Source organism: Chiloscyllium punctatum, chromosome 19 (assembly GCF_047496795.1).
Source record: "Chiloscyllium punctatum isolate Juve2018m chromosome 19, sChiPun1.3, whole genome shotgun sequence".
Taxonomy (NCBI): domain Eukaryota; kingdom Metazoa; phylum Chordata; class Chondrichthyes; order Orectolobiformes; family Hemiscylliidae; genus Chiloscyllium; species Chiloscyllium punctatum.
In genome coordinates this window covers 43,260,570-43,285,950 of record NC_092757.1, presented here as the reverse complement: position 1 = coordinate 43,285,950, position 25,381 = coordinate 43,260,570, and the positions used below count along the sequence as shown (strand labels likewise).

At 41.4% G+C, this 25,381-nt stretch overlaps 1 protein-coding gene across 7 annotated transcripts in view; it reads right to left on the bottom strand.

The window, feature by feature from the left end:
• The window catches only part of LOC140491292 (protein CASP-like), a 618,172-nt gene that overhangs the window by 64,329 nt on the left and 528,462 nt on the right, over nucleotides 1-25,381 (bottom strand). For 5 of the 7 annotated variants that reach the window (XM_072589273.1, XM_072589275.1, XM_072589274.1 and 2 more), the window contains one exon: nucleotides 12,758-12,946. The exons of the other annotated variants lie outside the window; for them this stretch is intronic. In XM_072589273.1, coding sequence (XP_072445374.1) covers nucleotides 12,758-12,946 — 189 coding nt within the window. The remainder of the gene's footprint in view (nucleotides 1-12,757; nucleotides 12,947-25,381) is intronic. 7 annotated transcript variants of the gene reach the window in all.

Below are 25,381 nucleotides of genomic sequence, written 5' to 3'. Positions count from 1 at the left end.
TTGCACGTTGTCCCAGTGTCTGCCTGGGTTTCCTCTGGGTGCTCCAGTTTCCTCCCACAGTCCAAAGATGTGCAGGTCAGGTGAACTGGCCATGTTAAATTGCCCATAGTGTTAGGTGCATTAATCAGAAGGAAATGTGTCTGGGTGGGTTACTCTTCGGAGGGTCAGTGTGGACTTGTTGGGCCAAAGGGCCTGTTTCCAAACTGTAGGGAATCTAGTAAGGAATCTAGAATCTTAGAATAAAAAATTGGGGAAATAGCTACATATTGAAAAATGTCAATGTTACAGCAGTGGTGGTGCTGGATGGCTTAAAGTGTATGAAGGTGGATAAATCCCTGGGACCTGACCAGGTGTACCCTAGAACTCTGTGGGAAACTAGAGAAGCCATAGCTGGACCCCTTGCTGGGATATTTGTATCATTGATAATCACAGGTGAGGTGCCAGAAGACTGGAGATTGGCTAACGTGGTGCCACTATTTAAGAAATGTAGTAAGGAAAGGGAACTATAGACTGATGAGCCTGATATCAGTGGTAGGCAAGTTGGAGGAATCCTGAGGTGAAAAATGTGTTGCTGGAAAAGCGCAGCATCCAAGGAGCAGGAGAATCGACGTTTCGGGCATAAGCCCTTCTTCAGGAACCTGAAGGTCAGGGTTTACAAGGACTGGCAAGGCAAGAACTGATTAGGAATAATCAACATGGCTTTGTGCGTGTGAAATCACGTCTCACTAACTTGATTGAGTTTTTTGAAAAAGTAACAAAGAGGATTGAAGGGAGAGTGGTGGACATGATTATATGAACTTCAGTAAGGTATTCAACAAGGTTCCTCATGAGAGACTGGTTAGCAAGGTTCGATCACATGGAATTACAGGGAGAACTAGCCATTTGGATACAGAACTGGCTTGAAGGTAGAAGACAGAAGATGGTGGTGGAGTGTTGCTTTTCAGACTGGAGGCCTATGACCACAAGGATTGGTGCTGGGTTCACAGATTTTCATCATTTATATAAATGATTTGGATGTGAACATAACACATATGGTTAGTACGTTTGCAGATGATACCAAAATTGGAGGTGTAGTGGACAGAAAAGAAAGTTACCTCAGATTACAACGGGATCTTGATCAGATGGGCCAACAGGCAGAGGTTTGGCAGATGAAATTTAAGTTAAAAAAATGAGAGATGCTGCTTTTTGGAAAGGCAAACCAGGGCAGGTTCATAGTTCCTTGAAAGTAGAGTTACAGAGAGATAGGATAGTGAAGAAGGCATTTAGTATGCTTGCCTTTATTGGCCAGAGTATTGAGTATAGGAGTTGGGAGGTCATGTTGCGGCTGTACAGGACATTGGTTAGGCCACTTTTGGAATATTGTGTGTAGTTCTGGTCTCCCTGCTATTGTGAAACTTGAAACAGCTCAGAAAGGTTTTAGAAGGATGTTGCCAAGTTTGGGGAGGGTTTGAGTTATAAGGAGAGGCTGAATAGACTGGGGCTATTTTTCCTGAAGCATTGGAGGCTGAGGGGTGAATTTATCAAGGTTTATAAAATCATGAGAGGCATGGATAGGATAAATAGACAAGGTCTCTTACCTGGGGTGGGGTGGGGTGGGGTGGGGGGTGGGGTTCGAAACTAGAGGGCATAATTTTAATGCGAGACGGGAATGACTTAAAAGAGACCTTAGGGGCAACATATTCACACAACGGTGGTGTGTGCATATGGAATGAGCTGCCAGACGAAGTGGCGGAGGTTGGTACAATTACAACATTTAAAAGGTATCTGGTTGGGTATATGAACAGGAAGCGTTTAGAGGGAAATGGACCAAATGCTGGCAAATTGGACTAGATTTATCTAGGATATCTGGTCGGCATGGACGAGATGCTGTACATCTCTATGACTCTATTTGCTAATTTACTTTTCAACTTTACTTGTGAATCTCCTTCCACCACACATTCAGATAGAACATTCTAGGTCATAACAATTCATTAAATCATTTCTTCTTAGCCTTTCATCAATTCTTCTGCACACCTAATTTTCATCCAACAACAAGGAATGAGCAATCCACTTCACGAGGCAATGATTCTGAGCTGCTGGCTTGAAGGAAATACAGAATCCATCCATAGAAAATTAGATGAATAATTTGCTGTTTAATATAAAAGTAGTGTCATAAAATTAACTTGCTCCTGTTTTGTAGCCTCCTGAGCCTAATTTCCCTGGAGGCTCTCCTCCCCCAATACTGAACTCATTTCTTTGTCTTGTCTCTCTCTAATTATTGCTCATGCCTTCCCTGAGATTCTCAGTTTGTCCCTGAGGTTCACCTCCATCTCTCTCAGCTCCTTTCCATCTTAACTACCAACTAAGTAAATTCCATTCCTGATGCGTTGATTAATGTTCTCGCTTTCGGGTGTATCATTCTCTTCTCAAATGTTGCTGTGGGCACTGCTCTCCTTAAGAAGCTAAGCCTTGACATATTTCAAATTAATGCCCCTTTCTTCAACCTCATTTTCCTCTATGAATTCCTTGAATGTGTGTTACTTTTCAAACCCATGTCCATGTTTCCTGAAACTATTTTGAATCCCTCCAATCAGGTTTCCACCTCTGCAGCAGTAAAGCAACCAATGACATCCTATGGATTTGCAACAAAGGCAAATCGTTTTTTCTAACCAACATGTCAGCAGCCTCTGACAGAGTTGATCATATTATCCCTCCTCCAGTGCCTCTCATGCTATGCGAGATGGCATTCTCCTCACTCCATTCTTATCTATCCAATCATAGCCTGAAAACTATGAGTGGCTTCTTCTTCTGTTCCTGCACCATTTCCTCCAGAGTCCCTGAAGGATCCTCTGGTCTCCTCTAGATTCAAAACTATGTACTGCCTTTTGTTCCGTGGTCTGAGGACTCTGTGTTCATTTTCACATATATGCTGACTAGACCGTGTTTTGACTTACTTTCTCTCAATCCTCCACTGTTTCTAAATTATCAGACTGCTTATTCAACATCCAGCACTGCATGAGCAAAAATGCTATGTACCGAAGGATTGGAAGACTGAAGCCTTTGCCTGTTGTTGCTTCCACTGACTCCATCCCTCTTCCTGGTAACTGTCTGAAGTTGACTCAGACTGTTAATAACCGCAGTGTCATACTTGAGCTCAACACGAATCTTCAAATGTGTAATCATACGATCACTAAGACTACATTGTTTCACTTCCATCACATCAACTGACTATTGAACCCTGCTTCAACTTCCATGCTTTGAAACTCTCATGCATGCCTTTGTTATCACCAGGCTTGGCTGTTGTAACAAAGGTCTGGATGGCTTTTCTTATTGCATTCCATTAACCTGAAGCCATCCTAAACTCTGCTGCCCATATCTGAACTGTCACTAAATCCCAATCATCACTAATTTGACTATCATACAAGCAATGCTCAATGTAAAAATTCTTGTCCTTTTTCTCTATGGTTTCAACTGTCCCTATCTCTGCAATGTCTCAAAACAATACGAGCCCCAGAGATACCTGCATTCCTAGTCATCTCTGATTTGGATTACTTCACCAATGATGGTTGTGCCTTCATCTGCTGAGATCCTAAACTCTGCAATTCCCTCCATAAGTCTATCCATTTCTCTACCTTCCCTTGCTCCTGCAAGACATTTCTCAAAACCCTTTTACTTTGAACAAGTTTTTGGCTATTTACCCTAAAAATCTACCTACGGGGCTCAGTGAAATATTTTGTTTGAAAAGCCCTGTGGGGTATCTCAGGATGTTTTATTAGTTAAAGGCGTTATGCTGTTATTAAGCTAATAATTAAAATATTCAAGGAGCAACTGCTGAGATTTACTCTGACATATTTTATGAGGAAGTAAATATAATTGGATGGGTAATCTTATTTACTACCCAAAAAACAATTCAGTAATTTAAAAGGCTTATTCTATCTTTGAAAGTCATTGCAATAAACAATAACGGTGTGCTTTATTTTTATCAGATTCTTATTAGAATTCCTACAGTATGGAAACATTTCCTTTGGCCCAGCAAGTTCACACCGACCCTCCAAAGAGACCCATTCCCCTACATTCCCCTTAATAATGCACCTAACACTGGGCAATTTAGTATGGCCAATTCACCTGACCCGTACATTTTTGGAATGTGGAGGAAACCGCAGCACCCAGAGGAAACCCATGTAGACACAGGGAGAACGTGCAAACTCCACACAGACAGTCGCCCGAGGTGGGAATTGAACCCAGGTCCCTGCAGCTGTAAGGCAGCAGTGCTAACCACTGAGCCACTGTGCCACGCACATTAGATTCCCTATAGTGTGGAAACAGGCCCATCAGCCCAACAATCCACAACGACCCTCTGAAGAGTGACCCTCCCAGACCCATTTCCCTCTGACTAATGCACCTAACACTATGGGCAATTTACCATGGTCAATTCACCTAACCGGCACATCTTTAGACTGTGGGAGGAAACCGGAGAAAACCCACGCAGGCACAGGGAGAATGTGCAAACTCCACACAGGACAGCCGGCTGAGGCTGGAATCGAACCTGGTCCCTGGTGCTGAGAGGCTGCAGTGCTAATCACTGAGCCATGCCATGTCATGGAAGCACATTCTAAATAATCTTTACTTCTGTGTTTGCTCCTTAACATGTTGTGACTAATCATGTGTCACACAGGAACTGTTAAAGGAGTCCATGTGAATAGGTTATTCATTGCAAGTGAACTACCAAATGAACAGTAATGACTACTCAATCTAGACTATCAACTAAACAATGTAAGTACTACAGATGATTGTAAGATAAAATCATCACTGAATGCAATTTATACTGAACTCCAGTCCCCTTCACATTACAGATCATTAAATTTTGTTCATCTTAACCTTCTATTATTTCTCCTTCATATTACCACCTTGCTTCTGGCTCAACTTTTGATGCAGTTATCATGAAAACGTGAGCTGTCACAAGGTATCAGAGTCCAGAGAGAGATAGAAGGTAGCTATGAGCAACAAATCTTATTAGTATTATTAGTTATGATTGTATTTAGTGGCAGAGAAGATTCGATAGGTTGAATGGGCTACTCCCAATTCTTGGAGAAAGTGAGGACTGTAGATGCTGAAGATCAGAGTTGAGAGTGTGGGGCTGGAAAAGCTCAGCAGGTCAGGCAGCATCCAGGGAGCAGGAGAATTGACGTTTTAGGCGTTTCAGGAACTCCCAACTCTTGTTTGCATGTTTAACAAGACAACAGTTTATGCCTGTCAACTTTGATGTGCATAATCAATTCAAAATGTTTCTCTTCAGAATAATGATGCATACTAAGCAGATATAGGAATGAGATTAGTCACAGAAGAAACTGCTGAGGAGGTATCTGAAATGACAATTAGCAAGAAAAGGTGAAGTAAAGTTCTAGAAGATGGAGTCACAGAGGCAAAAGAGAGATATGGAATACTAAGCAGTAAACCAAAGCAGGAAGAGTGTCAAGACGTTGGGCTGGAGACAAATCCAGTAAATCTCATATGCTCTTGACAATCAATGGACGGTGGAAATGGACTTTAAGAAGAGTGGCAGATACACAGAAATTATGGGAAAAAAAGATATTTTAAAGATGGTGAAAATTTTCCAGCATATCTGGTGCATACTTAACACAATTTCCTAAATAATTCCAGGCTTAGAATGACTAAGTGTACTAGATACATAGGCCAGATGTATCTCTGATAGCAAAGACATAACTGTGTACTATAACTCAGTTATTAATTCTAAACTAGAGTCAATAAATCTGGAGTGATCATTTAATCAAAGCCCTTCAAGTGGAGTTCATTGACATGCTTTAGCATCATACATGCCACATTAATAGACATATTACTGATAAACAATAGTTTTCTGTGTACTGGCCATACCAATGATCATTGTCATAAGATAGCTAAAAGTTTCAAAAACTTGAGACTAGAAATACAAATTGATAGTAAACCCAACATTTCTTGCCCTGCACTAGGTGCTCTTGAAAAGCTGGTGTGGAGTCACTGGAGTGCCAAACATTAATCTTTCTAAAGTTCTAAAGAATGTGCAGGGAAACTTATAGGTCATAGTGTTTCCATGCACTTGCTGTCCTTATCCATTGAAGTGGAAAGTGGAAAGAATAGCAGAATGACACCCCAAAGCACCTATTAAAAATCCTATTTAATTAAAAATACAATTTGATGACCACAAAACTCACTGAAGGATGATCTGGGTCTACTTTTCAAGCTTTGACCTTTCCTTGAATGACACTGCAGTATTAGCCACAGACACCATGAACATCTACTTGATCACTGTGTGAAGGGCATATATTAAAAGCTTAGCATTTTAACCAACAGCAGGCTGCCCTGAATAGCACTGTTGTGATGAGATCTAAGCTCTGGCCATGGCTCCCTGAACAGTCACTCACATGTCATCCACCCACAAGCCAATTCTCTCTATAACAGCATTTTACAGATGCGCTCTGAAAACTGAGCTTCTGAGGTCTGTGGACTTCATAGAGAACCATTGCTATGCACAGGCTACAATTCATCTGCAACAAGTGCGCTACATAATGTATTGTAATATTCATTCTCCAAAACTCATAATGCAGCTATACATTCATAACATTTGCACCAAAACCAATCAACATCACAAGTTATAATCAAAGCGCAACATACAAGTGCTGTAATAATCCTGTATCATTCATATGAACTAAGAAAAGAATTATAGATACGAAGAATGTCATATCAGACTCAAAACATTAACTGTTTCTTTCTCCACAGGTGCTGCCAGACCTGCTGGGTGCTCAAACATTTTCTGTTTGTTTAATGTAGTTGTGAACTACATTATGATGCATGCATTTTTAAAAAAAAAAGATTTCTCAAGGGCTACTTTGAATGTTGAAGAAATGAGAGACTCATTGCTGGGCATGCAGCCAAGAATCTCAAAACTGTTAAACCATTATCTTTCATTCACCCATCCGCATCCAGACATAACCCTTTGTCCTTCTTCAGTTGACTGAGTTCTTTTGAATCAGAAGATGATCCTGGGAAGCACCAGGATCAGAGGGACCTTGGAGTGCATGTCCATCGTTTCCTTAAGGTAGCAGGAAAGGTAGATACAGTGGTTAAAAAGGCATATGGGTTACTTGCTTTTATTAGGAGGAGAAAATGAGGACTGCAGATGCTGGAGATCAGAGCTGCAAATGTGTTGCTGGAAAAGCACAGCAGGTCAGGCAGCATCCAAGGAGCAGGAGAATCGACGTTTCGGGCATGAGCCCTTCTTCAGGAATCTCAAGCCATTCCTGAAGAAGGGCTCATGCCCGAAACGTCGATTCTCCTGCTCCTTGGATGCTGCCTGACCTGCTGCGCTTTTCCAGCAACACATTTTCAGCTACTTGCTTTTATCAGACAAGGCATAAAGTTCAATAGCAGTGAGACAATAAGATACAGGAGCAGAATTTGGTCAAGCAGATCTGCCTCGCTCTGGCTGATATGTTTCTCAACCCCATTCTCCTGCATTTTCCCCACAACCCTTAATCCCTTTCTAATTAAGAACCTATCCAGCTCTGTCTTAAATATATTCAATGCCTTGCACAGATTCATCACCCTCTGCCTGAAGAAATTCCTCCACATCTCAATTCTAAAGGGTGATCCCTTCACTGTGAGGCTGTGCCCGCAGATCCTTGTCCCTCCTATTAGTAGAAACATCTTTGCCATATCTAACCAATACAGGCTTCTCAATATCTAAGTTTCAATGAGATTCCACCCCTCAGGCTTCTGAACCCCTTCATGTACACACCCAGAGTTCTCATATGTTAAGCCCTTCATCCTGGGATCATTCTTGTAAAACTCCTCTGGACGCCTTCCCAGGTCAGCATATCCTTCTCTAGATATGGGACCCAAAACTGCTCACAATATTCTGAATGCAGTCTGATCAGAGCATTAACCAGCCTCTCTTTTCCTGGCCCTTGTGAAATGAAAGTTGATATTGCATTTGCCTTCCTAACTGCCAAATGATCTTGTATGTTAACCTTGAATCCTGAACTAGGTCCGCTTCGTGCTTCAGATTTCCAAAGCCTTTTCCCATTTAGAAAATAATCTACTCTAATAGCCCATTCTCCCAGCTTTCAAAGTCCTTCTGTAACCTCCCCATCTTCTCAACACAACCTGTCATTCCACCTACCTTTGTGTCATCTGCAAACTTAATAACAATGCCTTGAGTATCTTCTTCCAAGGGAGGTTATACTGAAACTGTGTAAAACATTGCTTAGACAACAGCCAGAGAATTGTGTACAATTCTGGAATCTACATTATAGGGTGGGAGCAATGGCACTGGAGAAGGTGCAGAGGAGATTTACCAGGGCGCTGCCTGGGCTGATATGTTTTAGTGATGAAAGGTGACTGGACAGCTTGTGGTTGTTAACCTTGCAGCAGAGGAAATCTGATGGGGGACGTGATTGAGATGAATAAAATTATGAGGGGCATAGACAAGAAGAAACCTTGATGGAGGGTTCAATGGTTATGGGGCATATATTTGAAGTTTACAAAGTTTAGAGAAGGGTTTGAGGAAGGAGTTTTTCACCCAGATGGTGATGGGAATCACTGCCAGTAAGGGAGAGACCCTCATAACATTTAAGAATCATTTATAAGTGCACTTGCGATACAAAGGTGTACAAAGCTAAGGGACAAATGCTGAAAAATAGAATTACAATAGCTTGCTGAATGTTTTTGATTGGCACAGACTCGATAGGCCAAAGTGCCTTTTCTTCTGTGCTGTAGGTCCCAATGAATCAACTGGACTTCTAACTTTTTATATACATCAAAGTTTAATAAACACACACATACGCAACTCACACCCACCCACCCCCACACACATACGCAACTCACACCCACCCACCCCCACATACACAACTCATACACACCCACACACACACAACTCACACCCACCCACACACACACAACTCACACCCACCCAACACCTCACACACACCCACCCACCCCCACACATACGCAACTCATATACACCCACCCCCACACACATACGCAACTCACACCCACCCACCCCCACACATACGCAACTCATACACACCCACCCCCACACACATACGCAACTCACACCCACCCACCCCCACACACATACGCAACTCACACCCACCCACCCCCACACACATACGCAACTCACACCCACCCACCCCCACATACACAACTCATACACACCCACACACACACAACTCACACCCACCCACCCACCCCCACACATACGCAACTCATACACACCCACCCCCCCCACACATACGCAACTCATACACACCCACCCCCACACACAACTCACACACACACCCACCCAAACCCACACATATACACAACTCACAGACACCCACACACAACTCACACACACCCACCCACTCCCACACACATACGCAAATCTCACACACCCACCCACTCACAACTCACACACACCCACCCACTCCCACACACATACGCAAATCTCACACACCCACACACATACGCAAATCTCACACACCCACACACATACGCAAATCTCACACACCCACACACATACGCAAATCTCACACACCCACACACACACGCAAATCTCACACACCCACCCACACACGCAAATCTCACACACCCACCCACACACGCAAATCTCACACACCCACCCACACACGCAAATCTCACACACCCACCCACACATAAATCTCACACACCCACCCACACACAAATCTCACCCACCCACCCACCCATACACAAATCTCACACACCCACCCACACACACAAAAATCTCACACACCCACCCGCACAACTCTCATACACACACACCTACACACAAACGCGCAACTCACACACAGCTTTTAAAAAAGCTTTAATGCATACTGACCCTTCTAAAGCAGAATTTCTTTTTTAAAAATCTAAGGCAAACAAAATAAAATGGATTTTTAATGACAATATTTTTTCTCCTGCACTGCTTTAAATCTTACTCTCAAAATAATATATTGGACAAATATAAAAGAGAAGAAAGCCCTTGGAACAGATTTTACTTTCTTTTGGGTATCACAGAAATACATTGTAAACAGCCAGACCCAAGAGGAGGATTTTAGATTAATGAGGTTTAAAGTTGGGGAATCATTGATACAACTTGACAAAAATAATTTTTAAGTGTGAGAGTGCACAATACGGCATTTTGGCCATGCCTTTTCTTTCTCTGGTTCCTCTCCAAGTTGTCCTCTTCCTCAGTATCTCTGGTTCTCTGCCTCTCTCCCCAACATACATACTTTCTCCTGTCCCCTCTGTGACACCACCAGAATTGCTTTACCTGCAGTGGAACGTGGTCTTCACTTATTGCTCTGCTGCTGCTGCTCCACCTCCACCAAATACATGTGACCCTCATTCCTGCCCTCATTGCTCCACCAAACAGAAAGATCACAATGGAGGGAAGCTGTGATTGGAGGAGCTGGAGCAGCTAGTATAGAATAGACAGAACCTGTAATTCGAAGAGCAGCACTTCAGAGTCTATTCACTTTCACAATCATTTGCTCCTCCAATCAAAGTCTGCATCTTTCTTACTCTCAATAAGATGCCTCCACTTGCAACCATTTAGCCCTGGAGCATGGAACAGCATATGTGGTATGAAAGTAAACTTTCTTGAACTCTCCATATCCATCTTTGCTTTATGCCTGGCTACTTGTGATATTTTGAAAGCAAATTTGCATGTTGCCTCCTTGCATATTAAACCCTGTTATGGTGTCACAGAATTCTACCTCATTACACAAATCTTAAATTTTTAACCTGATGTCCAGTGCAACTGTGAGAAAGGTGGTGCACAAGTTGAGTTTTGTAGAAAAAATGCTCTTTGTTGAAACTTTTCATTTTGCACGCATCAGGCAATTTTCAAGAATGCCAATTTATTTGGAAAGCCAATTTTTAAAATCTGGTTGGTAGAGGCTCAGCATCAAGAACGCATCTGTTAATAATGACTGATAGTAATGCCAGTCCTAGCTACTTGCCAAGCAGACAGCACTCTCCTCTCAAAATATAAATGTTGGCTTTACCTCCAACTTGGTATTCTTGTAAACTGTCCTGATGAGTGCAAAAGAAAACGTTTCAATAAAGTATGTCTTTTTTTCGCAATGCCAAAGGCAAATATATCAAATTACACTCTTACAATAACATAACTGCACACTGCTCAATATTTAAATGATTATTAGTTAAGTTGCTCTTGGGAAGCAGTGACACTGGTAAAACAGTATCACTGCCCTTTACTAGTTTGCCTTGTTGGTATTATGTCAACAATACAGAGAGAGTAGATCTGGTAGGCCGTCTTCCATTAATAAACCAGTGACTTTTTATTATACCAGCAATATTCTTATTTTCTATTTTCTAGCCCATGTATGACTACATTTATTGAATTCAATCTCACAACTTGTCATAGCTAATTCTGAACCAAGGACCACCAAGACTATAAATATAAGCCGATCATTGCAAAAACTAATCAAAGCATGCAATAAGAACATGCATTTTGAGTAGCTTTAATTTTACCATTTTAATACTAAGTTATTGCCGCAGATTATTTATGGAAAAGTTAATTGTTTATGATAAAGTTTGTTTCTTTCTGTTTAAAATGAAATTATTCTCCTCCTGTTATATCTTTCCTTCATCACTGAGTCCCTGCACCTGGTAATGTATTCCCAATTTTGTGCTACGGGCTAACTGAGCACTGACTGGACAAACAACTTTTGAGCAAATGCCTGTTATGACCAGTCCAGTAGGTGGCACTCCATTTCTTCTTAATTCAGTTTTACACAATAAAGCTTCAATTCACAATGGTGAGGTAAAACCACACATTGCACCTGAAAACAAACATATCCCCTCACGGTGGAACTGCCTTATTTTAAACATGTCAAAGAAGAACTGCAGCTATAACACTGATCTCTAATTCCCCATTCACTTCCAAAAACGTCACTGTTTAAATTTAGATTTGAATTCTTTGCCCTTTGCTAACCGAATACAATAGGACCATGAAAAACAGAATGGGGTTTTCATTGAGAAACATTAATGAATGCATTTATTTCAATAATCAGCATTCCAAATCTGCAAAACTGCACAAATACCAAGTTAGAAAAGACACAGGCTTTATTGCAAAGCTTGAACTGCAAAAGGACATTTAATGTTCACACTGACAATGGATCTTTCCTGATTGTTGAGTAGAGAAGGCACTAAAATAGCTGTATGCCAAAAGACCACAAGGCCTTTGAGCTCAAATATCTTTTTTCTTACGGTCACTCCTGACATACTCCTCAATAGGAGTTTATGCTGAAAACTTCAACAAATTAAAAACTAAATTTGAGCGAGCAAGTGATGTTTAATCCCTCCTTAAATGAATAATTTCCTTTGCCCCTGCTTCCTTTACACCTGGGAAAGCTGGAATGTTATGTGCTATTAAAAGACTCAGGTGACAGGCTTGGAATGGGGCTGGAATAATTTTTATATTTTATATATATATATAATTAGTGACTTTAAGTGTGCTCCTTTCTTGAATAGTGTACGGCTCAGCAGCAAAAAAAACAGTAAATTTTTTTTGTTTTTTTTTCTGAATTCAAAAACCCAAAAGTCCAAGGAAGTCAATTAAATTTAATGATACTTGCACAAAAATATGAAAAAGTGTTACCAGTTCATGGCCATTAACAATGGAGAATGCAAAAAAGAATATTAAACAGTCTGTGACTTAATACTGTAACAAAGGACTGGTCCACTAAAGTTCAGTTTAATATGTTGATTCATTTACCTTTCTTTTCCATTCGTTTCATGTCCATCAGCTTCTCAACATTGCTTGGGTCATTGAGCCAGAGCTGCATGCGGACAAAAGGCTCCCTTCCCTTCAGGCTCAGCTTGTGCCAGGGTTTGGGCCGTGCCAGCAGATCAGACACGGAACCTTGTGTCAGGCCAAGGATGGTCTCTCCAAACAGACGTTGGCCTGTTGGTGGGACACAGAAAACAATCAGCCTACTGAGGCACAAAGCTACATTTTACCAGTTATACAAAAACATTTTGCAGTTTTATATTGATAATTCTTAAATCAAACCAGGACTTTTGCCAGAATTGGGAATAAGGAGTTTGCAGGATTTTTTAAGGCAGTTGTATTCCATTTTCTCTATCAGTGAAGGCTAGTAGGTGACTGTGGGAGAGTTAATGCCCACCAAAACAAAGTACCAGATTGGAATCCTCCCAAACATAATGTGTCCATTGAAAGCAAGATCATCAAAATATTATAAAAACAGGTCGGTCATTCACTGCAGCAATTTGTTGAGAGTAATTTTCATGCGAGTAGTTTATATCAACACTTCAACATCGCAGACTGCTCACCCTGTCACTGAACCACTATCGCTGATTGCTCACCCTGTCACTGAACCACCATTGCAGACAGCTCACTCTATCACTGAACCACCATTGCAGAATGACCATCGCAGACAGCTCATCCTATCACTGCGCCACCATCCCTGACTGCTCACTCTATCACTGAATCACTATCGCAGACCGCTCACCCTATCACTGAACGATCATCGCAGACCACTCACTCTATCACTCAACCACCATAGCTGACTGCTCACTCTATCACTGCGCCACTATCACTGACTGCTCACTCTATCACTGACCCACCATCACAGACTGCTCACCCTATCACTGCGCCACCATCGCAGTGATATCGGAGTGAGTACATAGCAGATGTGGTGCAATGATATCGAAGGGAGCACACAGCGGGTGTGGTGCATTGATATCAGAGTGATTAGATAGCACTGTTCGTTCAATGATATCAAAGTGAGCAGCCAGTGATGGTGGTGCAGTGGTAAAGTGTGCAGTCTGCAATGGTGGCAGAGTAGAACATAGAACATAGAACATAGAACAATACAGCGCAGTACAGGCCCTTCGGCCCTCGATGTTGCGCCGATCAAAGCCCACCTAACCTACACTAACCCACTATCCTCCATATACCTATCCAATGCCCGCTTAAATACCCATAAAGAGGGAGAGTCCACTACTGCTACTGGCAGGGCATTCCATGATCTTACGACTCGCTGAGTGAAGAACCTACCCCTAACATCAGTCCTATATCTACCCCCCCTTAATTTAAAGCTATGCCCCCTTGTAATAGCTGACTCCATACGCGGAAAAAGGTTCTCACTGTCAACCCTATCTAACCCCCTAATCATCTTGTACACCTCTATCAAATCACCCCTAAACCTTCTTTTCTCCAAAGAAAACAACCCCAAGTGCCTCAGCCTTTCCTCATAGGATCTTCCTACCATACCAGGCAACATCCTGGTAAACCTCCTCTGCACCCGTTCCAGTGCCTCCACATCCTTCCTATAGTATGGCGACCAAAACTGCACACAATATTCCAGAAGCGGCCGCACCAGAGTCTTATACAACTGCAGCATGACCTCAGGACTCCGGAACTCAATTCCTCTACCAATAAAGGCCAGTACGCCATATGCCTTCTTCACTGCACTATTTACCTGGGTGGCAACTTTCAGAGATCTGTGTACATGGACACCAAGATCCCTCTGCTCTTCCACACTACCAAGTAGTCTACCATTAGCCCAGTAATCCATCTTTTTATTACTCTTACCAAAGTGAATCACTTCACACTTAGCTACATTGAACTCCATTTGCCACCTTTCTGCCCAGCTCTGCAGCTTCTCTATATCCCGCTGTAACCTGCCATATCCTTCCTCACTGTCTACAACTCCTCCGACTTTCGTATCATCCGCAAACTTGCTCACCCAACCTTCTAACCCTTCCTCCAGGTCATTTATAAAAATGACAAACAGCAATGGTCCCAAAACAGATCCTTGCGGAACACCACTAGTGACGGCACTCCAAGATGAATCTTTGCCATCAACTACTACCCTCTGTCTTCTTCCAGAGAGCCAATTCCTAATCCAAACCTCCAACTCACCCTCAATGCCATATCTCTGTATTTTCTGCAGTAGCCTACCATGGGGGACCTTATCAAACGCCTTACTAAAATCCATATATACTACATCTACCGCTTTCCCCTCATCTACCTCCTTCGTCACCTTCTCAAAGAATTCAATAAGGTTTGTGAGGCACGACCTGCCCTTCACAAAACCATGCTGACTATCCTTGATCACATCATTCTTATCCAGATGTGCATAAATCCTATCCCTTATAATTCTCTCTAAGACTTTGCCCACAACAGAAGTGAGACTCACTGGCCTATAGTTACTAGGATTATCCCTACTCCCCTTCTTGAACAAGGGAACCACGTTTGCTAGCCTCCAGTCCTCTGGCACTACTCCTGTAGACAAAGAGGTCACAAAAATCAAGGCCAATGGCTCTGCAATCTCCTCCCTTGCTTCCCAGAGAATCCTAGGATAAATGCAATCAGGCCCAGGGGACTTATCTATTTTCACCCTTGCCAGAATTTCCAACACCTCTTCTCTATAGAGTGAGCAGTCAGTGATGGTGAGCAGTGAGCTATGGTGGCGCAGTGATAGAGTGAGCAGTCAGCGAATGTGATTTAGTGATAGGGTGAGCAGTCTGCGATGGTGGGTCAGTTGCTGTGTGCTCACTCCGATATCACTGCACCGCACCCGCTGTGTGCTCACTCCGATATCACTGCACCACACCCAGTGTGTGTTCACTCCGATATCACTGCACCACACCCGCTGTGTGTTCACTCCGATATCACTGCACCACACCCACTGTGCGCTCCCTTCGATATCACTGCACCACACCCGTTGTGCTCTCACTCCGATATCACTGCACCACACCCGTTGTGCTCTCACTCCGATATCAGTGCACCACACCCACCGTGTGCTCACTCCGATATCACTGCACCACACCCGCTGTGTGCTCACTCCGATATCACTGCACCACACCCGCTGTGTGCTCACTCCGATATCACTGCACCACACCCACTGTGTGCTCACTCCGATATCACTGCACCACACACACTGTGCGCTCCCTTCGATATCACTGCACCACACCTGCTGTGTAGTCACTCCGATAACACTGCACCACACCCACTGTGCGCTCACTCTGATAACACTGCACCACACCTGCTGTGTGCTCACTCCGATATCACTGCACCATAACCGCTGTGTGCTCACTCCGATATCACTGCACCATAACTGCTGTGTGCTCACTCCGATATCACTGCACCATAAAAGTTGTCTCCTCACTGTGGTATCACTGCACCATTAATGCTTTCTGGTCCCCTATTCTTTTAAGACGTCAGTTCTGCATTGTGGTAAATTCACAAAGTCTGGATGTGCACCAAACGCAATTTAACTTTCATTCCATCAAATAATAAATGTTGGGTGATAAATTCAAGCCTTAAAGTCAAACATAACTTGAAGGACTAAATCAAAAAGCCACCAAAAATGTGGACAGAGATTACAATACCTGATGTGTGCCAAACACTTCAACAAAATGAGAACTTTGTAATACCTACTTATATCAATGTTTCCTGTGACCAGCTAGTGTTGTTCAGCTGGATGCATTAAAAGAGATAGCTACTGGGATTGGATATCTCATTTAAGGTTAGCTTGTGGAATTTAAGGGCAAGTGTCCTGTCGCTGCAGCAGGTGCTGGCACCCATGTAAAAGAGACTCTTACATCGATTAGTTACACAATTATGGGAGAGTGCACTTCCAAAGTTTTTTGATACAGCTTTGGAGGCTTTTTTGGTGGAAGCGGCAAGTAGGAACAATATCCTGTAACTCGACAGGATAGAGTCCAATTCATGATGAGAAGTCAATGGATGTTGACAGCCATGAAGGTCAATGGCAACAGTTTAGCACTGAGAATTTGGAAGGAGTGCTGCAAGAAGGTTATGACCTCACCTAAGTGGTCAGGGTCTGTGATTTCAAATTCTACTGTCATATCCCACCAACTATAGCACTATCCTCAGAAACAGCTGAGCCTATCATACATCCCCATCATTCACTTACTGACAACCTGTATCAGGACTGTCCTCTCAATTATGTAGCACTACTTCCAAGTCTCTCTCTCACACCTTACAGGGTACACCCAAAGTTTTCATCATGATCAGTGGCACATTCCCTTCCTTTTTGCAGAACGAGGTTACATATAACAGGAGATAACCAGAAGAGGAACACCTATCTTTCCTAATCCATATGGAGGAAATGATGCAGACTACCACTAAGAAGCTGATTGCTGAGGTTCTGGCCAATGGCATGCCTCAAATCATAAACCTTATGCTTAATTTTCTTTTTGAAAACCTACTACTTCCCCATCTCATCAATCTCCTGTGATTCGCAAGCTGCATCAATTACTTTCCACACTGTAATGTTACTTATGACTTTTTCATTTTAAATACCAAAATTGAAAACAACCCAGGCAGTGGAGAAATAGCAAGTAGACAGTAATGAAGAGGACACAGTCTGACTCAATTTTACACTTGTAATCACCAACTCACATAGTGGTGCTCAGGTAATTTAGGAGCATGATACAGAGGTAGAAAGTGCATCTGGTGAGGTACAGGAAGAAAGTAGACTGCAGCCATGACTGAGAGTAGAATAATGTAGCTTCCAGTTTTCCTGAAGACAAGGGTGCAAACAAGTACAGCTGCATAAAAGCAATTTGATGGGTAAACTATAAAAGAATGCAATGGATAGGTACATTGCAATGCAAAGCTTACCAGAAAGCCAACAGTCTAATTCAAAGAGCGTGAGGAAGTTCTCTGTCAACCTAATACAGGATGTGGCGCAGGACCTGAAGCCCATTCTTTTCAGCATGGAAGTGATAGCCAATTCCACTCAATGAGCCAACCAATGCAGAATACACACAAGAGCTGCCTAGCACTGGATGTTGCATGGAAACTCAGACTGCCCTGTATAGATTTAGACTGCAGCTAACTGTGAATGAGGGTGCAAAGAGATTGGAATTTAAGGGAAGGTGCCCTGTAGCTGCAGCAGGTGCTGGCACCCATGTAAAAGAGACTCTTACATTGATTAGTTGCACAATTATGGGAGGGTAGTACAGAGTGTTACAGCAGTCCGAACAGCTTCCCTCAGACTGCTGAAGTGCATGCCTAGGGAGTGACAGTGAGTTCCATGGAGCACGAACCTATTGTCCTTCAACAGAAAAGCAACATTTGTCTTCTCCCCACTGCCATCTGCCAGTGTTCAGCCTCCAGTGCAGTCTTCGGTTCCATCCACTGAAAGTCAGCAGAATTCCACTAATTATGCTGCAATTGTTAGGATAAAACAACATCAGAGAACTAGAAAAGACGGACACTAAGGCTCCACAGGAGGCTCCCAAGCACTGAGGATGTCACCTAGACAGGGGACGGAACGTTTGCAAGACAAATTCCCAGCTCGGTGAACAGAACCACAACTAAGGAGATTCACAAGTATGATTAGTTTACTCGTGAATACGAGATCACTTAATTTATAAATTTGGTTTGAGATGTCTTGTGGTAGCTTAAATTTCTGTACTAAAACCCAACTATGTTAAGGAAGATCAATGATAGAAAGTAATACATGAAACTGTTAGATGATGGAGGCAGCAGGGTAGATGGTGTTTGGAGTCTTGCTCATCTATCCCTTCTCACATGACTGACGATATCCTTTTTTATAATTATTTTCTTCATTTAACTTTCGAATCAAATTCATCATTCTTCTTTCTGAAGCTGCAATGGAGATAGGTTGCGAGGAGCAGTTGAGTGGTGGGTCTTGTTCATTCCTCATGGCCATGGCAGGCACAGCTTGGGAATATGTTCCAGCATTGATGCATATGGATCCATTCCTTATCTCTGATGTTTTGATGGCATCTGCAACATTGGCAGAGTGAACAATTTTTTGGTGAGTGATCTCTCTGCCCCCTGGAGTTCGTTTGGACAGTCAAATCAGTTCTTGGAAGTTGAGATGGGCTCCGGTCCTGGAGAGTTGAGACAGTCTCCTGGCTACGGTGGTGGCTGTAGTATTGGCAGCAATAGGCTGCTTTGGCAGAGGCGGAGTTCTGGGTCTGGTCACTGGTAGTGGGGGCTGCTTCAGCGTACATTCTCTTTGGTGCTGTGGCCTCAGGGACAGCTTTGGCAGCTACAGAGTGTGGCAGTGTCCTGTAGTCACTTTGAAAATCAGGAAGCCATTGATGGAACAAAAAAACAAAATTTGTCCGAACCTTGTATGATTTTTTAATATAAGTTATGTCATTAAAATGGTGCCAGCTAATGGCAACTTATATGCATTTTACTGTTGCATATAAAAGCATGTAAAAATAAAGTACTATTGCTATCTGAGAAAGGGGAATTAGAGTGGAGATTACTGGTATCAATGACAAATGAATATTTCATAGATGTTCTTGCTTGAGAGCTTTTCTCCTCTTGTCCTCATGCCCCTATTACTCCCCCTCATTACTTGGTCACCCTAAAATAGGTGACAACGACTGTCCCCTCAAAATGAGATATGATGTGCAGCACGTAGCAGATATGACAAGTATGGAACCGTTTATGCTGATACTGTAGGGCTCCTCTGAGCAGCAAAAATGTTTTCACTGTATGCATGCTGTAACATGTGCTTGAATTGCAGACTGGAGTCATCAACCATGCCTTCTATGGACATCTTTTGTAGTCAAGCAGCATTTGCTACTCTAACTCAAATGGGGTTGACACAGCAGACTGTTACAGAATGAAGGCATAAGGACTTCTGATTGGATAGTGAGGATTAACCTACAGTGATTCTCTGCATTTGGTCACACAGCAGCTGGATAATGTTGGAACAGGATCACTTTTGTTTGTAGTTTAGGTCCTAGTAGATATGCAGCACCTACCAGCGTGTGCAGCTTATGGCACCATTCATGAACAAACCAGCAATCTTCTGACCGTTTCTCTCGAGCGAAAGAATATGAAATACCGTCGGATTTCAATAAATAGAATACATCAGTTACATTAAAGTGATCGTGAGATACTACACGTTTCTCCTGCTTAGCCTGAAGAAACCAAATGCAAATGCAATGTTAATGACCGCAGTCACTTTCACAGCCACTGGTACTGCCATCCTGGCTCTTCTGAAGGAGCTGCCATGCTGTGTCAGACTATTGGACTGTAAAGTTACCAATAACTGATTTGTAAGTGTAGTGAATAAATGTTTAACTGAGCACCCTTTCAGTACTGGGTTTAACAATCCCTTCCAAAAAAAAGCCAATGATATCACTAGTCCTCACTTTCTAAACAGAAGAACTTCAAAAGGAAATATTACCAGTGAACGAAATTAATGAAAGGATGGAAAACCTACTTTTTGTGGTTATTTTAAATTAGTTCTATTAATGATATTCGTTTCAGACAACTTACCTGAAAATTAGTCCAACCATTTGCACTTAACAATCAAGTGCAATAAATTTTCGAACAGCTTTGGGGATTTCCTGCTAAAATATTACTCCTCCAAAATCAATGGAAGCAATGAAAGGCAGTTTACCAAATTAATTGATCTGCTGTGTCAGATTAACATTCAGGCAGCAAGGTGATAAGCTACCCAAACACCAGCTAAGGTATAGTTTTGCCATTTAAACACCAATAACAGAACAGACTTCATTATTGCTGCCACCATTTTAAACTCTTCAATCAGTGACACTCAATGAATCAATGCCAATTCAAATAGGCAATTTAATCCAATATAAGACTTGGCCCGTACTGGTTTAGTGATTTCTCGTAAAAAAACACAAGCAACCAGTGAAGTGATCATTTAAATGCATGGCTCTGTAACAGGTTATCAATCATTAATGGGTAGCTGTGCCCCTCCACTAGGATAGGTTTGGCAGCATTGTTTCCATGCATGTCAGAATGACTCACTATCAGTGACACTAAGCCTTGCACACAAAAATCAAGACTGACACGGCAGCATAGAACTGAGTGAGCACCACACTGTGCTCATTTTCTGTTGTGACAACTGACTTTGAAGTGATTTAATTACTGCTTTCAAGGTGATAAAAATGGACAAAAATCATCCAAGAAACTGTGTTCAATATACTGATGGGTTCAAAGGGTAAAAGCTATGGCATTAGATGTAGAAACAGTCAACCATAATGTGTTCACGTATAGAGTGACAGAGACAAGTTGCAAAGAAATCCATTGAAGCAAGAATCCTGAGTGTAACCGGGAAGCAATGAGACACTGTTACAGATTAAAAAGGAATTGTGGCATAAACTGAGAAACAAGAGTTTATTTCATAAAAATGAAGGTTTTATTGCCATTCCTAAAAGTTCTTATATTCCAAAAATGGATGAATGTTTACCAGATCACATTTCCTGCAGCAAGCCAGAAAGCAGTGAACTCTTCATGAACTAATACAACGGAACTTTGATCTTAATCTTATTTAAATTTGACTGTTTTCAGTACTGGTCACTGCCAAGTGATGCAAACGAAACAACAGATAAAAGTGGGAAAATAGCCAGGAAGAAACAAGGGGGAAGAAAAATTATCAAAAGTATTGACAATGCTACTTTAGTAGGATTACAAATCTTTCAATGCAGCACCATTTTGTTTATCTTGCTAGAATTAACATCACATAAATAGAGAAACGCCAACAAATTATGCTCTACTGACAAAACTTACTATTCTCAATTTTGGAATGAGATTTGCTTATATCATAGAAAATTTACTAAAGTTCTGTTGTTAAATGGTTAGATTAAAAAAATCAACTACTTTTCCTTATCGTTGTCGGCATAAAAGTTTTCTTGTTTTTATTGTTAAGTATAAAATGATCACATGACTAAGTGTTATTTTTAGTTTCTTGTTAATGACTATGTGAACTTCTTTTGACCGGTAATCGCTGCAGTTTTCATTTTAGATGTAATCTGTTCTGAATGTTGATGAGTTCCAGGGGAACTGTTTTTAAGTTCCCAAAGATAAGATGTGTTGGAACAATTTACACAGTACCTTCTCTTTGTAATTTCCTGGGGAATAAACCCTTGTGCAGTTTATGTTTTCACCACATCTTTCATTCATTTGCTGTGGAATCCCTGGGCCCACTGCTATCAGAAGCACATTTCAGTAAGCCAGTGGTTTCAGCTTTTGCCAATCATAGCCGAAGGCTGTCTATGGCCCCATTTCCAAGGGCAGCAAATATATTCAGAATAAGAAAAGAAATTCAAGTGCATATTTCCTTGTTTATTTTCAGAAAATGCAACACATTGAACTTTCCAATAGACCCTATTCATACTAACAAATTTCAAAACAGCTAAATAATAAATTCGGAGAATCACAGAGTCCCTACAGTGTTGAAGCAGGCTATTTGGCCTATCAAATCCACATCTATCCTCCCAAAGAACATCCCACTCATACCCACCATGAACCCTGCATTGCCTATAACTAATCCACCTGACCTGCACACCTTTGGACTGTGGGAGGAAACACACGCAGACACGAGGAGAATGTGCAAACTCCACATGAACAGTCGCCAGAGAGTGGAATTGAACCTGGGTCACTGGCAACATGACACTGCAGTGCTAAGCATCGAGCCACCGTGTCCACCACGATTAAACGTCAAATATTTCTAACATTTTCTTTTACATGCTTGCTATTTTCATGGTATTTGGTTTTTATTATGCAATTCAATGGTGCATAGCAACATACAACTTTGCTTACACAAAGTGCCAAGTAGTCACATAGATACATATATACATACATACATACATCAACAGCAGATTCTGAATTATCTGCCAGCACTCAGCATTAAGCCAAAGAATAAAAACTTGCAGATTGAATGCATCATTACGTCAAACACCACAGCCACAATACGGTTCAGTTATCAATTCAGTCAGACAACAATCTCAATTATTGTCTTTCATGGATTTGATCTGGATATTCTGGGTATGAAGATCTCTTGTAATTAAGAAGGATCAAGTAATCTAGGACTACTAGCTAATCAAAAAATGGTATATTTGAAAATTTCTATTAGTAACTTTAACTGTCAGTTTGTTTAAAAACCAGAAAAATACTTTATTTACTCTTTTGTTCTCCACACAGATACAAAGTGAACATGCAACATAAAACAAAACTACTAGATTCAGTTCTATACACACAGAGGGTCATAGATTGACTGACCTTTACTGGAGCAATGGTAGAGAGTGTTATCATTAGTGTCAGAAGCTTTGGTCTACAGAGGGGTAAAATGACATGGGTTCACACTTTTGCCTCAACTGCATCTATTATAAGTTCAAGCACATGAACATTATAGAGGCAGGATCAGGTGTGACGGTGCAAGCTTCACAGTTGCTTGGCCTGCTAACATTCCCATTCAATGTTTACACAGGAATAATGGCTGACCAGCACCTCGTCCCTGTGGTACAATCTTTACAAAACATCATCAAGGGATTCAGTACAGGAGAAGTAGATCACCAAACAAACTGGGAAAAGGTACTAACCAGCCAGCATTTTGTAGCTGTGTTAGAAAGAAAGATTATAGCTTAAATGGCACAAGAACTACTGGGAATTCTTACAGCTAATAAGTCTTTGTGAACAGATTGTAACCATATTCTCTCTCTCTCTCTCTATAATATATATATATATACTCTAGCTAATACTAGCTAGCTTGCATGTGGAAATATTTTCTGGGTCAAAGTAAAGTTAATGTCTATATTTTAAAAAATGCAAAAAAGTCAGAAGGATACAACAGGACAAAGAGGAGAAAACTGGAAAACATAATTGTGGAAGAGAAATAAGCAATGCAACAGCATTAGCAGATTTCCACATTGCTGTTCACAGTAAGTCAGAAGCGACACAGTTTGGAGGGTGGGTTGATAGTTTATGGGATGCATTCAGTGCATTGTCTCTCTCGCTTTCTTTCAAACTTCTTTACAAATCCTTTCAATAGCTCTTTTCATCATTAAAGAGATCTGGAAATCGGTTAATCAGAGATACAATAAGGTAAAGTATTTCACTAAAATAAAACAAAGAACTACAGACTCAAAACATTAGCTCTGTTTTTCTCTCCTCTCATATGCCACTACACCTGCTGACTTTCTCTAGCAACTTGTCTGTGAAAGTAAAATAGCTGTTTTCTATTTGGTTCCTTGAAAATTAAGAATATTTGCCTTACGCGTAACTGGTCGAAACATAATAACTAAAATATTAAATCATGATACATTTTACTAATAATTTTCAGAACACAAATATACTTGGAAATGATTCTACTTGCTGAAACAATTTATTTCAGTTGCGCCATACCTTTAGTCTTCCAGCATTTTTTTTATTTTTTGGATGGTTATTTTTGTATTCTGACTAAGTTGAAACATATTTGCTCTAATCATGTGGAATCAAAGTAATTAAAACAGTTATAATATATAATATTACAGAAGTAGGAAGACAAACTTATGAAATAAAGAAACCTTTAAAGATAGTCATAAACATTAACATTACAGTTACGCTTGTTCTTGTTTTGAAGATTTTATCCAGGGTGGGGGGGTGGGGGGTGGGGAAACAAAACAAATTCCAGCTATTTCATCTACTTGTAAAAACTTTTCTCAGAAAACTATCACTACTATTTTGTTAACAGAAGTACATTTTGTTAACAGTGGTTAGCACTGCTGCCTCACAGCGCCAGAGACCGGGGTTCAATTCCCACCTCAGGCAACTCTGTGTGTGGAATTTGAACATTCTCCCTGTATCTGTGTGTGTTTCCTCCGGGTGCTCCGGTTTCCTCCCACAATCCAAAAATGTGCAGGTCAGGTGAATTGGTCATGCTAAATTGCCCGTAGTGTTAGGTGAAGGGGTAAATGTAGGAGAATGGGTCTGGGTGGGTTACGCTACGGCGGGTCGGTGTGGACTTGTTGGGCCGAAGGGCCTGTTTCCACACTGTAAGTAATCTAATCTAATCTAGTAAATAGAAAAGGACCAGGGGTCAGAAAGAAAGTCACACTCTGCAAGCAAGGATTCCTATTAATAAAAAAAAATTGAGATGCTTGCACATAAAAATTTGGGGTTGTAGGCTGTTACTCTGTTGAAAGTTGAATGATGGTCCAGGAAGTTTCATAAACCGAAGCCATAGGTTTCTCAGAAAAGAAGCACAAACCTCTGATGGAAAGAATTTTAGGGGAGGCTGTGGTGCACTGCTAATGCTACCAGAACAGTAATTTAGTTCTGGGGACATGGGTTTGAATCCTACAATAACAGATGTCAATATTTGAATTAATTTTTGAATATTCAATGAAATTTTGGAATTAAAAATTTGTCTAATAATGACCATTTAACCATTGTCACTTGTTGTTAAAAAAAACCATCTGGATCATCACTGTCCTTTAGGGAAGGAAATCTGCCTTTCCTGGTCTGGCCTTTATGTGATTCCAGATGCACAGCAATGAGGCTGACTTTTAACTGGCCCCTGAAACATCCTTGCAAGCCAGTCAGTTTAAAAAGCAATAGGGA